Raw genomic sequence first — 15,419 nt, 5'->3', positions numbered from 1 at the left:
TGGTGCACCCAACAATTAGTCTTCTTCTTTCTTCACCTGTCGCCTCCATGAAGATTGAAACTCCACATACATTCATATTTGATAAACATGAAAGATTTTTTAGAATTTCAGTTGGTTTTTGTTTGTTGAATACTACCTTTTTGAACATAAATTGTGGTTGATTCTGAATTGATATAGATGGTTTTAGTATTTTGGGTTTCTCGTTTTCATCAAGAAATTCAAAACCAAAATTAATAGACCAATTGGTCTAGTTGTCCATCAAACTGTTGTTTTCGGCAATGCTAAACAACTCGGCCAATACATTTTGACATATTTTGAATTTATATTTTCAAGGTGGTAATAAAACAAATTTGAATTCTCTTACAATAGTTTTTATCCATAAATACACAACTCTACAATCTTACATTTATATAATTTTGGTACATTACATGTACATCAATAGTAATTACGGATCCGATAATAAATAAATACAGATGAACAGCAAATTGCAGTTATTTTCCGAAATATGAACATAAATGAGATATGCTATTAAACTATAAACAACAATTTGTCCACACATGCCTATATCTATAAATATGTATACAGATTATTATACAATAAAACATAACATTTAATTACAATTCTTTTCGTAGGGTGCAGGGGGATATTGCACAATCTTATCAAAGATCCGAGAGGAGAATCTAAAAATAAACAGCCATTCACAACGATTTTTGTCCCGAGTGTGCACCGTGTTCTAAAACCAAATTTCTTTCTAATAGGAACCACACAGTGATTTAGCTGAATTCTCACTAAACAAAACAAATAAAAACATAAGGGAAAATAGAGAAATTCAAAAACGATAAAAGGGTTCTATTAATTTAATTTGTATTTTATATATCATATAGCTATTCCATTTATTTATTACTTCATGCTCAAATATTTCGATCTTTACCCTGTAATAGAATATCATCTATAATATATTATTTTGAAAGGATGGGTATATATTAAGTTGAATATTCTTTGAAAGGCTTCTTATTCCAAGTACAACGAAGTGAAATCCTTTGTCTTTTACTCTAAACCACAATTTTACAAAAATAATAGTCGAAATTATATGTGACCTAATTAGAGGAACATATTTGGTATTTTAACAATGTAGTATTTTTAACCCTAGATATTACAAAACCATGTTGCAAACATTTATTATGCACATATAGTAAATTCAATCGTGAATTATATTTACAACAAGTTTATTAAATATTAATTTTTAAATAAATATTAAATCCCTTTTCTTTTTTCATAATATATATTTATTTTTTCAATGGGACCAGAAGTTGATTTTTTACAAGTTTTGTCGAGGTAATTCATACTTTTTAATGTCAATATCATTTAAATAATTTGAAACGTAGGCTCTCCTCTATAATGCTTAGATAACATTAAATAACATTTCCTCTTTATATACACAAAATACGTACTAATGAGATTTACACACATTTATACATACAAATCGTAATTATACATAAAAATACAAAATATTATGTAACAAAAACTCTCTTTAAAAGTAATAATGGTAAAAATAAATGCAAGAAGCAATTGATTGAAAACGTCGGAATCACATATCACATTATCTTTAAGTACTCTCACTGACAAGGCGGTTTAGAATCATAAAAATATGTAAGTCTTTTATAGAATAAAACTTGGCAATGTTTGTGGAATGTAAATCAAAAATTTAAGAATTACAAAAAATGCGAATCACACTGTGAAAACAATCTCTATTCGATTGATTGAAGTGTGTTTCGCAGATCTGTAATACTTTGTCACGTTTTAAAGTAAATCAACAACTGACTTGCTAATCTATTCCCGAAATAAAATTAACAACAATCGGCATAAAAACTATCAACAATTTTTCATATCTGTATAAAACTTAAAAGAATTAACATAATAAGAGTTAAAGCTTTCAATATTTCCGAGAAAAAAAACCAAGTGCTTCGCCATGTTTACCAGTCCCAACAAAGACGAAACCAAGAGATGAAGAATAGTATACATAATAAAAGGGGAGGAAAGAGATGAAAATTTGAGATAACTCTAGAAACTTTTCTAATAAGTACAAAGGAAAACTATAATTAAAAACTATTTACAACAGGATCGATGAAAAACTTTGGCGTCAATTACCTACAGTAAATTTTTTGTTTGTTAAAAGATACTGAGCTCAGTTTCTGTCCAAGAAAGACAAACAGTGATTAAAAATGTCATATCAAGTACTTTTTTAGTAAATGCTCTGAAGCGGTCTCAGCCCAGCCCATGGAAAGAGTCATGTGGTGGCGGCGTCCTTCGGTGTGGAAGCCGCCGAATCCTCGTCGCCGCTTAGCATCGAGGGCAAACTCTGGTACTCAACTTTGATGTTCTGATTCACGACACATTTTCGCATGTGCTTTTCCAAGGTGGACGGGACAGAAAAGGGCATTTCACAGAACCTACACCTGTAGACGTCTTTACCCATCCGTCCGTGAGTCTTCATATGACGTGTCAACTTGGAGCTCTGGGCGCAGGCGTAGGAGCAGAGTTCGCACTTATAAGGCTTTTCGCCGGTATGCGACCTCCTGTGGACCGTCAGGTTACTGCAGTTCTTGAATACTTTACCGCAGAATTCGCAGGTGTCGTTCCGTCTAGTCTCTTTCTTGTTCTGGGAGGGAAGCCCCAGGTTGATCGCCGCCGCTGCGGCTGCTGCTGCCGCCAGTGTAGCGCTGGTGCTTGGGTTAGAAGATGACTTCTTTTCTTTCAGCAGATCCGAATCTGTTCCGTTCGTGCCGAACATCTGGTCCCTGTGGTGTACCGCCATGGGTGGGAGCCACATACCGGTGAAAAGACTGTCTCTCTCGTTAGTCCTTACCAGGCCATCCCTCTGATCCAACTTCAGTCTTTTACTTGCGTCGTAAGGATTGTCAAAAGGGGCGCCGAATAGACCGTGTGGCCCGCCGACTAAATCCAGCGGAGGCTGGCTCGATATCATGTTTTTTGCAAACTCTTCTCGAAATCGTAAAGCGGCCGCAGATTTTTCCAAGAGGCCGTTTTCAAGCCTAGGCTTATTGTTGTTGTCAGAAAGGAGATGAGACCTGTGAAGTAAATCGTCTTTTCTTGATATAAGGTGATGAGCCCCTATCGACTCTTGTAGCGCCTGTTTATAAGCTTCACTGTACTGTTGAATGGTGCTGAGACCGTATTTGTCCATGAGCTCACTGACGAGCGAACCTGAACCGACTTTATCGACGCCGTTGGGTGAATTTGTACCTTTGCCGTCTGTCACGGCAGGTGGAGTCGATGAAGACGACTTTGTGGTTAGATCTTCGGGGGCATCACCTCCCACATCGTCGTCTTCGTCCCCTTCCTCTTCCTCAAGCTCCATTTCTTCTTCGTCATCTTCCTCTTCTTCCTCTTCTTCTTCATCATCGTCCATCTCTTCATCTTCGTCATCGTCGTCTTCGGCGGTACCGATAGAACCTTCATTAGACATTTGATCAGGTGTCGAATGGACCGAACCTCCTCCGTTCGGATTGGTCCCATCCTCTCCGCCGGAAGTCTTACTTACACTTCTTTTGTGCACTTTCATGTGCCTTTTTAATTTGGAACTCTGCGAGCAGACGTGACTGCAGACATTGCATTTATAAGGTTTTTCACCCGTGTGAGTTCTTTTATGGACAACTAAACTGCTCTGAAATCGAAATTTTTTGCCACAGAACTCGCAAGAATGAATTTTGCCATTTTCCGATGCGTCCATCGATTCGGCTTGGGCGGCCATAGAAAAATCCGTCGGCTTGTTCGGAGGTGTAGAGGTCAACCGCGGGGTAATCGCGATGTCCGTCGGGTCACTAGGAGGTGTTTCGTTCAAGGTGGGAGGTTTCGGCTCGGATGGTGGTGTCGACGACTGCGGCCTTGGCGTAGGCGATCGGGCGGTGTTGATGTTGTTATTTGCGGTGCTGTTGTTATTGTTGTTGTTGTTAGTCATTGCAACAGATGATGCTAAACTGACTGGTGCTTGTAAATTATTATTAGGACTAGTAAAAGGCGGTGTCAGTTTTCGTGAAGAAGGCGATGAATTGCCGTTGTTGGCCGCCCCGGGACTAGTCGTTCCGGCCAACTGTCTCAGCCTCTGAGAATAGAAGTCGATTTGCGGCTCGAGGGGAAGGTTCAAAGCCGGTGGAGGAGGAGGTACGGGAGTTCTCGAAACGGTGGACGTCGGTAGGATTGGGGAGGGCCTTTCATTCGGTGGCGGCCCAAAAGGTGAATGAGGTGGAGGAACCCCGCTTACTGCCGCCACCGCTGCTGCCAGGCCCAAGCTGTGATGCTGACTGAGTCTAAACTGCTCCGAGACAAGCTGCTCCATGCGAAAATGGTGTTCGTTATGACTAGAGGGTCGGGCGAATAACGTTCCCGAGCTAGGACCCAAAGAGCTCGGAGGGAATTGATGGTGCCTTGGCGGCTCTATCGGCATCCTCAAAATTCCACCGACAGTAAAAGGGTTGTGCATCGATAGGTGAGGTTCGACGATTGGCGATGAAGTCGGAATTCCGAGCCTGGGCTGAGACGCCATGGATAGCGGCGTTCCTATCCCCAGCGCATTTCCTCCAGACGAACACCCAGAAGACGACGACGAACAAGTTGATGAAGTCGACTGATTTTTGGCAGCGCTTGACGTCCCTGGCGACGAACCGATGGACGACGTTGATCCCGAAGGTGAACACTCAATGTATATTTTTATTCCGTGACTATTCTGTACGTGTTGCACCAGCCGCCACGCCGAGTGAAGCCTCGCTTTGCACGTCGAACAGACATAGTTGCTTGGTTCTGAAACAAAACCGTAACAATTCGATTAACATCAATTGTTATACAAAAAATAAAAGTAAAAAATTCAAAGATTAAGGTAAGTGGCAGCAGAAGAAGCCAATTCTCACTTCCACTTATGTAATCTTTTGGCCACTGTTCGAAAGCCCTTTATTTATAATGTGCTGAAAACCGGCTTTCCCGTAAATAAGGAGATATGCACAAGGCGGGTAAAAGATCTCCCAGGAGGTCCCTGGTAATGGATTGGTAGGGAGGATTACGGAGGCTGCGGCGGAGCAGAGGAGGCGCAGGGGCCGGGGAAGGCGACTTCCGCTTCCTTTTCTCCTCCTACCATTTCCGTCCTTCCATCTTCCTCTCTCCCTTCAAACTGTGCAACCAGATGACCCAAAACTATTTACAGCCCTCCCAGATAATAAAAAAGATAGTGTACAAAGAGCGTACGCGAAAGAAATAATGTTCAAATAAATTATTTACTTATTTCGATTTTTTTTTATTATTTTAAATTACAGAAATCAGATTTATTGATAATCCCGACACGAAAATCGGCGTGAATTCTCTCCAGTCCTTTTTTTCAATCACAAATAATTTATTACCGGGCTGGCGCAAGGTGTTGTCGGAGGGGGTGGCATTCAATGACCATCTCGTTATGTATGCGGCCTCCGTCCGGTCCACCCGCTTCTCACCCCCTTTACACTTTTATCAATAACAAAGATTCCCCATCTCCTCTGCAGACTCCGGATATCAAATATATCTGTTGTGCAGAGAAATTCGGTTCCTTTAAAATAAAAAAAATAAAAAGAAACGAAAGGCAGTCGCCGCCCACGCCCGGGGCTAATTATTAAATCGGGACAATGGGGCGAGAGGCGATTAATTTGTCGGCGTACTCGTAGAACAACGGGCTCAAAACCGGTCATCCGTAAAGACGGACCGAAAGTCGTAATTGGGAAACTTTGTCAATTATTTTTAAACAGGCACCGCTTTGTCCCTCTCGTCATAATTGCCACATATTCCCATTTCCTGCCTTGTGTTAACCACACTGCTGGTTTTTAAAAAGTTTGCCCTTTCCAATTAACTAAAATTTCCTTATCTGGTTTTAAAGGGTTGACGAATAGAATGAATATTATATCATTTGGTAGGTGCCAATTATACCGGTTTAGTGGTTTCTCCCAGTAGAAATGAAATATACTTCGGTCCCATTGACCTATATGTACGAAATTTATTTTACTCTAAGCGAGAAAATTAAAATTATTAAATATTTACTTAGTTCTTTGACGGTAAAATAATCTCGTTTACTACATAAAATGACCGATCGGCGGAAAACGACCTCAGTAAAACTCTCTCTGCAAATTAATGTCTCGAATAACTTGATTAGCAAATTGTGCAAATATTTTATATTGCATTTTATTTAACAAGAATCGAAAAAATGAACCTTTTGTTTTTATCTTATAATTCAATAATATGACAACAATAATATTTATGTCTTTCTTAAATAACGGCAATTTTTATGACAATTTTGTATTTGTTGATTTTTTGATTTTTGTTTAAAAAAACAATTCATGTGGTTTTTGTAAAAGCAAATTCATTATTTGGCGTTTACAGAATTTACATCCATTCGCAGCATCTATATTTTTATATATTATATATTTAAATATATAGATTCTGATGATGTAAATTCCCGTAACGTCAAAACAAATGTTTAAATAAGTAATAAATTTTCTTTAAAAACCACATGAATCGTTCTTTTAAAGAAAAATCAAAACTTACATTTTATCGCACACAATCATTGCCTGTATGGAAACAGTATTTTACAAAAAGCTTTTATAATCATTAACCTTGGTTAAAAAAAAAAAAAAAAGAAATCATCAGATAGATTCACCAGTTTTATAAGTTGTAACCTTTTTTTTTTCAATTTCACTGGAAATTAATGGCTGGAATAACTGCATCTTCCAATTTTGCAAATGTTTTATTTGACACGACTTGGAAAGTATCATGGTTTACATTTCTTCTTAAAATTTTAATAATATGACAATGATAATATTTTATTGCACATAGAAACATTATTTGACCAAAAACGTTTACAATCAAACACCATAGTAAAAAAAATAGTTTCAATAATCGGCTAAAATCTGCGATAAATTTTTTTAATTTCAATTGAGGAAAATATGTGACAAAATAAATGTTATCCAAACGATCGAAAATTTATCAGTTTTATAATATGTAAAATATTTTGTTATATGTGTTCAAAAAACTTTTGAAAAATCTCACTGGAAATTAATGGCTGGAATAACTGCATTGTCCAATTTTGGAAATGTTTTGTTTTATATTTTAATTAAGACAACTTAGATAAAATCATGCTTTCGTTTTCTACCTATAATTTTAATAATATGACAATGATAATATTTTATTGCACACAGAAACATTATTTGACCAAAAACTTTTACAATCAAACACCATAGTAAAAAAATAGTTATCAATAAACGGCTAAAATCTTCGATAAATTTTGTTTATTTCAATTGAGCAAAAAAATATGACAAAATAAATATTATCCAAGCGATCAAAGATTTATAAGTCGTAAAATATTTTGTTATTTGTGTTCAAAAAAACTTTTGAAAAATCTTACTAGAAATTAATGGCTGGAATAACTGCATTGTCCAATTTTGGAAATGTTGTGGTTTACATGTTATTTAACACGACTTAGCAAAAATCATTAAAAAATTTTCTTCTTATAACTTTAATAATATGGCAATGATAATATTTTACAGCACACAGTTTTTGCCTGTGCAGAACATTATTTGACTAAAAGCTTTTACAATCATCAAACTTGGTCAAAAAAATAGTTATCAATAAAAAGCTAAAATTTGCAATAATTTTTTAAAAATTTCTATTGAGCACACAAATATTACGAAAGAAATGTTATCCAAACATTCAAGCGATCATTATTTATAATTTTTATAAGTTGTAAAATATTTTGTTACAGGCGTTGAAAAACTTATATTTAACAAAAATGTTGGATTTTTATTATTGAATTATGATTAAATTTTAGAACAATATTATTTCTACATTATTTACCCAGAATGTTATTTTTGTCGACATCATGTTTTGTGATAAAGTAATAATATAAATGGTTTTAAAACTATAATTATTAAACTCATTTCATAGGCCAGTATATGTCTTATGCTTTTTTGGTATTGTTTTCCTTCGACATTCATTACGAATAATCGGCATGCAAATGACAGATAAGTCGCATGACATTTCGCATAACAGAAAGGTGGGTCCTCTGAGGTCATAAAGCTTTCTCGCTATCGTCACAATTATGATACATCGTCGCATTGAATATATAAAAAGGGATGTTTCTTCATAAATTTACTCTTTTTTGTTACCAATCGTCTACGTGTAACCTTTGGGTGTTTCGGCTGTTCAATTATTGGTTTGTTGACCCGATTGTGACCTACGTCTTCTTAGATACACTCGGGTCATCTATAATTCATGACAGGACCCTGAGGAGAGACTCGCCCACGTCCACTCCTTCGATTGTTCCATTCATGAACGTTGCTTTTGACGAACCGTCATACGTATAATGAGGACCGTCGATCCTTAAACGTCGGCCTAATTGACGAAAATGTGGACCCGGTATTTATAAACATTCGCGGAAAATTTGGATAAAAATTATTTTTAGTGATGTCATCATGGGCGTGTGCCACATGCTCTTAATTATATTCTTAGGTCGCCCGTGCCGTGTCTACCTGGCTGCAGGAGGCACTGCATCTGCTCCCCGTTCATAATTAACCTTTAGACAAACCCCATCAAGATGTCTGACAATGCGACCCTTCGGGGAAAGAGCGAGCGATCCTTTTTTTAAAATATTTTTTTTTGCTCCCAACCCTTTCCTTTAATAAGGAGCACGTGGCCCGGCTTTTCGACACGATTGTCTTATTTTTCGTATCGCTCTTATTGGGGGCATCTCGGTTTCCGGTTTTGATTGAAAAATGTAAATGTCAACACTGTGATATGGTAATGCAATATCTTCCCGAGGCGGCCCGAGGGTGGACTCTAATGAAAATCCCGGCCCCCAACCCTCGCACCTAATCCCTTCGGATACTGTTTCCATTTAGATGGGTTTCACGGGACCGCCGCCGGAAAAATGAAACTGTCCCAGTCCTCAAAGCACCGACGTCAGTTTAACTCCATTATTACCTTTGTCACTTCTTCAACTGAAGTCTAAACACCTGGGGTATTTAAATAACCCGTAAAATGAAATTTCTCAGCAAAATTGTGTAAAGGAGGTATCATACACTTTCAATGAAATGTAAAACTACAAAATATCACCAGATAAATATTCTAAATGACTTTTAGTTAAAACCATTCGACAATTATTTCATTATTCTATTTCATTTGCCTAAAGAATCTTTAGATCTTCAAACTTTATCATCAATTAAATTAAGTAATCTGCGGTTATAAAACAGACAGATTGAATGCAAAGTTATCTGCAAACTTTAGGTTTAAAGTTCGTCAATTAGATTCCAAAACTGCAACCACCATGCAGAAACAATAAGCGAAGGAAATATGGGAAAACCCTTTAATTTTTAGGTAATGACGCTTTTACTCGATGCTGTTAAAAAAAAAATATATATATATATAATGCCAATTGAAATTTCCACAGTAAATAAAATTGTATTTATTACTTAAATGATAAAATATTAAAGGCTGACAGGGCAGAAGAAAGAGAAAACAGGGCACTACCGTTAAAAGGAAAATGTGTTAGGGACTTGACCAGCCAAGGAGGGATGTATTTGCATGAGAAAACCTCGAGGATGAAAAAGATATTCTCAGGGGCCTCTCAACTCTTGGTTGTTATTTATGAGGTGGCGTCATCTTATCAAGCCTTGCAACCCCCAAGATGGCGCCCGGGTAATGGAGAGCCTCCGTTGATAAGATATTCTCCTCCGGACGTATAAATAAATTAGGGGTGTTGCGGTCAGCCCCCCCATACTTTCGCCCCTTTCAAGCCGACTCTTCACACAACTTTTCCGGAGGAATTAAGCGCTTGGGAAATTCAGGGCCACCCCCCAAGAGCAATAAATAATAATATAGAAAGGGCTAGGGAAGAGATTCTCGTTAATTCTCGGATTTGATACGAGCCGGGGGCTTTTAAGCAAATCAGCCGTTTGGCGAAGCTCATCGGCATTTTTCAGAGGTATCATCAAGTCAAATAATAAATACCGGATGCTCGGTTAAGGAGTTGCGATGTTTAAGCTCAGGAAGTTGGGGAATCTAAGCCGCTAATCCCTCGCTTTCCCGTAAATATTTCAACACCCCCTTTTGAATTATCCCGGACTTTAAACAATTATTTTCCATGCGCATAGGTAAGCGCTATTAATTTTCCAGAAGGACCGTTTAACCGGTCTCGATCTCCCCCAAAAATATAGTTAATACAAAATCAATAATTCATAGAAACATGCTGAAACCTGGGAGCCCTATGCCGTTGAAAGATTAATACCCGGCTAGGACTGCACGCACGTGACACGGGTGAGAGCGATAGGGGTGGACAGTTGTGAAGTTGAGGGTGTACGCTATGTGATTTTAAATAATGAGCCTCATTGTCAAGGGATGAGCTACCCCTTCGCTCCTGACCATTGTCCTAAATTAAGGGGACCCTTTTTTAGCTCGACCCTTGACCCGAAACCTAATTGTTACTCTGAAATCAATAAAATCCTCTGATCCTAGAGATTAGCCCGCGAGCCGTTGGACGCTTTATTTACGCTTTTCCCAGTAGCAATTTCGATCCAAAATGAAGCATCTTCGAGAAATGGAGAAAGACAATTATAGAACTGTGCTATACTGCGGAGAACGAAATCATAAAGCTCCGAGCGAGTCAAAGAGCAATGTCCCGTTATCCCCCATACGTCCTCACGCCCATCACTCCTGTCCCTTTTATAGTCTAGACATCTCATTTCTCCACCTCCCTTATATATGTGCCTTTATTTTTTAGTTAGAAAAAAAGTCAGGATCTTTGCCGAACGTTGCAATAAAACTTGCAAATTTAGAAATTTTAAAATAATAAGTTATACAGTTATGCCAAACATCTTTAATTACTACCAAACAGTAAGAAACTACAATAAAAAAGATAGTGAATTTTGAACAGACTTAATGGACTGATCATTACTAATTTTTACTCTTGAACTTTGAACACAAAAAATAAACCTACGGAAATTTAGAAATAAAAGTAGATCTAAAACAATTCACGTTTACCTATTTACTAAGCATCCCATTTTAAGTTAATTAATAACACTGGCACGTTGAGTTTTTTTAAATTTTATACAAGTATACTTGCAGGTTCTAAAATAGTCGAAATTTTGTGTAATGTGTTAGCTAAACGTTTCAAATTTTCTATATATTAAGTTAAAGAAGAAATATTCGAAAGTAATGAAAAAGCTAAATGACAATAATTATTTCAGACTCATAACAGGTTTAATAAAAATGACAATGATATTGTGTTGAATACGTCTGTTAACGTCCTACAACGAGAATAATCAGGCCAGGGATGATGACTGCCGATTAAACCATTGAATGATTGATCTGATACACTTCACAGTCTTAGTAATTACACACCAATTAACTAATGCCAAAGGTTAAAAAACACACACAGATATACTTTATAGTAGGGTAAATGAGCATTTTTTAAGATGACAGTTTTGAAAGATAGAAAGTTTTCATGTAAAAGAAGGCATTATGACAAAAACATTACTTTTAACAAGTGTGTTAAGCAGCTAATAAACCAAAAAAACAAGTTGAAAATTGACAGAACAATACAAAGAACTTAACCAGGACAAAGTTGAGNGTGTGTGGGTGAGTGAGTGAGAGAGATAGTGAAAGAGGTAGGGAGACAGACAGTGAGAGAGCGGGTGAAAGCGAGAGACGCACATAATAGTGTAAATAGTTCGATAAACTGTCTAAATCAGAGTTATGAAAGTCTTTAACATTTTTGACAGGAAGCAAATCATTTAGAGATGAAGCTGTTTGCTACTACAGACCAAAATTAATTATCATGTGTGAAACCTATTACACGCACACACACACACTTTTACATATACCAACTAATACGTATGTACGTTAATTCTTTAACTTCACTTACTGTGGTTGCAAAAGCTTGAAGTTAAATAATAATATATTGACACGTTAAAGTGTTTGTGAAATCATAAAAGTAAATAATGGTTTTTGAACTTTTTATTAATCGAGGGGACTCTTCGACTATGGAATGTGGAAGACCTTTAAGGAATCGCGAAAGTGAAAGTCACCTCGCCAATTTGCCGTCCTTTGACGAGGCAGGGCCCAAAATATCTCTCGAGGACTCTCGGTGTACGAATTCTGCACCATTTGTGTACTTGAATTGTTGCGAAATTTCACAAACGGCCGCCACCGTGGATCCACGATCCCACGGCCCAGATTCCGGTGAAAAATGCAGAGTTTTCGAACAAAACAGGGGATGCACGTGGCGGCGACACCCTGAAAACTTTATCTGCCCTCCGATAGAACATTAGATATGCTAAACAAGACGGGCACGAGCCCGGAACCGGTCGTGAACAATGTTCACAAGTGGACCGGTTGACAATCCCAAATGTCGACGATGGGCGCGCCGCCGACAAGGGAAAACGGCCGTTTGCCTACCTGTGAAAACAAAACAAACAAAAAAAAACTTATCTGATTATATTTAATTACGGCATGAACAATTAATTATAACGCTATTAAAATTAATTATTTACGAAGTTCCCTTTCTCCGAAAGGCATTTCCAACGTCACGACTTCTCCGGATTAGCATACATCCTTATTAATCGGTCGAAACTTTTTTGACGTGTTGATATAGTGTCAGCAGGGTATGAAGACCCTTAATTAACCTTCGGTTTGTACTTTCTACAAAACGGTGAATAAAAAAGAAAGAAAGAGAAGAAAAAAGAACAATTATCCCGTACAAAATTCAACCACAGTTATTAATTTTCTCTGTATGTATTATAGAGAACTTATAAAGTAATTAATTTGGTTTATTACTGTTCAATACTGCGTACTTTACAATAATTCAAAACTCCACAATAATTGTGGTTTTGAAAATACTATTTCAAAAATTATTTCGAAGCACATTAAAATAATCCTAAAATAATAAAGAGCAGGTTTAGCACTTTACATATAAATGAGCACAGCAACTATAAAACAAAAGAGTATAAAATGGATTAAATTGATAATCCAGAAAAAATATCATACATTTTTTTTCATTACGTTTTAAACGGAGGGCTTTTCAATTAAAGATAATTAAGTATTTTTATGCTCATTCATTTATATGTATAGTAATTTAAGTATTATAGCTTCATTTAAATTGACTAGTCCTTCTCGTCATTATTTTTGTGATTTTAAATTTGGTCGTTACCAGTCACTTTGGCCTGCCTAGGTATTTTTGCTCGTCCGTCAAATTTGTAAAGTCTGAGGTAACTTTTAAATAAAATTATAATTTTATAACTAACCTAATGAGGACCGATAGGGTACCCGATATTCTGTCATTTACGCAAATAAGTACATACACGCTACGGACAAAATTATCATTACTGTAAACAATAAAACACCACGTTCCTCCAAAAATTGGAACAGGGGACCAGGCCCTCATTGCTATACCAAACCCAATTCTCCTATCGGATGGCATTCCTATGCGCTCTCTATATGGAGCCAAGAAATTCAACCTTCAAATTACTAAATTAGTTTTGTGTTATGTACTGATCTATAATCGATCCTTTTCATATACATCTCATATGATTATGTCATTTTTTGTCCGTTACAATGCCTAAGAAATTAATTTGTCTCCAATCGGGAAAGGGGTACCACCACAATCAGTGTGAAAGTGATAAATTACACTTCGTGGCATTAATCATAAACCAACGTTTACAAAACTTGTTTTCAAGGGATGCTAAGAGAGAATCTCTATTTTCATAAGAGCTCCTTCCATTATTTGGTAAAAACGGTTTTTGAAATTCAATCTGATTTAATACAGACAAAGTCTCAAGTAAGAGTATGGTTGAGCCCTTTCGGCATTTCTGTATATCTTTACGTCAGTCTGACACAATGAATATTTATTTATTATTTCTCCCTTATAGACAATTAAGGCATAGAGATGAAGTTGGTTAAATACAATATGATATGCAAATGGATCAAATATAAAGTAAGATAAAAGAGTAAAATTACATCAAATGATCTTAAATGTGTATGTATAGAAAAAAATGTGTATGTATAGAAAAAAATGTGTATGTATAGAAAAATTTCCCCCAATCTGACTGTCCAACAAGCTAGGAATCGCAGAAGCTCATTGGCAAATATAAATAATATGTTAAAGCCTCTTTCTGTTCCATTTTATTTGGTATAGTTTAATTTTAAGTTAAATTGTTATATTAATTAACATTTTCTGTATTTTTATAGGGGAACGTTATGGATATGACGGAGGAATTTATTTTAGCTATGTATTTTTTTAAAATTTCCATAGCAATTAAATAAGTTAAGTATTTTCAACGGAGGCTTTAAACTACGTAATAGAAATTTTATGAATAAAACAAGTTAAGGAAAGTTGGACTTGGTTGATCTATTGTTGCGATTTTTGATATTCTTATACATACTAGAGTTTATATTTTTATTTATAATCGTATTGAAACAGAAGTTTTGAACTGTACATTTGATTTTCTGATTGATAATTCTTTTAATCAGGAGGGTCGTTGTTGAACAATGAAGAGTTGAATCTCCTTTTCCTATTTAGTAATTCGAGCATGAACTATACGGTTGTGCTCTACACAGATTTTTTTATATCTCGATGCAAGTTGGTTTTATATGGTTGCGAACAATGCCATATTATGTTTGCTAGGTATAATTTTTTCTTTTTTAATTTGACGTTTTAAAAATCCGCCCCCTTCTTTGGCCTTTTTTGTTTGAGCATTGTAGCACGACCGTCTACCTCGTTGTTCGTGAAATTGTACATAACTGGTGTCTGCCGATGAGACAATGGTTGTTAAGGATGGGCCGATGGTTGCAGCTTTCGTGTCATCTAATTAAATTCCATTCAGGACACGGCGTAACGTATTTTCGTGTGTTGTCGCAATGCTTGTCACGGTGGCCGCTCCTGCTCAATCGGTTCTCATTGAATCCGAGGGGGACTAAGCGGAGATAATCCCCGGACCGGTTCCGATGTGTATCTCAAGGGTTGCGGTGCACATATGCGTGGGCGGTGGCGAGGACACCTAATTTTTTTTACACCAGAAACGAACGGAAATGATAACGCGCTCTGTTTGCACAGAAGTTAGGCCTGGTAATCCTCAAATCTTTTCTCATAAACTTTATCGCTTTATGGGTCCGGCCGGCAGTAAAACTATTAAAAGGACCCGCCGGATTACAACTCCGTCTTTAATTCGCTTTTACGACGCATATCTTTAATTATTGCGATTGACGCCCCGCCTGGTGAAGGGTTTACTGGAATCTGACGGGTTGCACAATGGATCGACGGGGGCGGCTTTTATCTACCAGAACAACAAATATTCAAAGGGGGGCCAACTGCCCAAAGCACACCTGCCCACCCTTTCCTT

At 36.9% G+C, this 15,419-nt stretch overlaps 1 protein-coding gene across 3 annotated transcripts in view; it reads right to left on the bottom strand.

The window, feature by feature from the left end:
• Nucleotides 1-355: 355 nt before the first annotated feature.
• Nucleotides 356-15,419, bottom strand: part of LOC106661183 (B-cell lymphoma/leukemia 11A) — a 72,240-nt gene continuing 57,176 nt past the window's right edge. For all 3 annotated transcript variants that reach the window (XM_024229237.1, XM_024229238.1, XM_014384427.2), the window contains one exon: nucleotides 356-4,818. In XM_024229237.1, coding sequence (XP_024085005.1) covers nucleotides 2,288-4,818 — 2,531 coding nt within the window. In that variant the 3' untranslated portion in view covers nucleotides 356-2,287. The remainder of the gene's footprint in view (nucleotides 4,819-15,419) is intronic.

The sequence above is a fragment of the Cimex lectularius genome, unplaced genomic scaffold, assembly GCF_000648675.2.
Source record: "Cimex lectularius strain Harlan isolate CLEC.00 unplaced genomic scaffold, Clec_2.1 scaffold121, whole genome shotgun sequence".
NCBI classification, from domain to species: domain Eukaryota; kingdom Metazoa; phylum Arthropoda; class Insecta; order Hemiptera; family Cimicidae; genus Cimex; species Cimex lectularius.
This window is presented reverse-complemented; position numbering and strand designations above follow the sequence as displayed.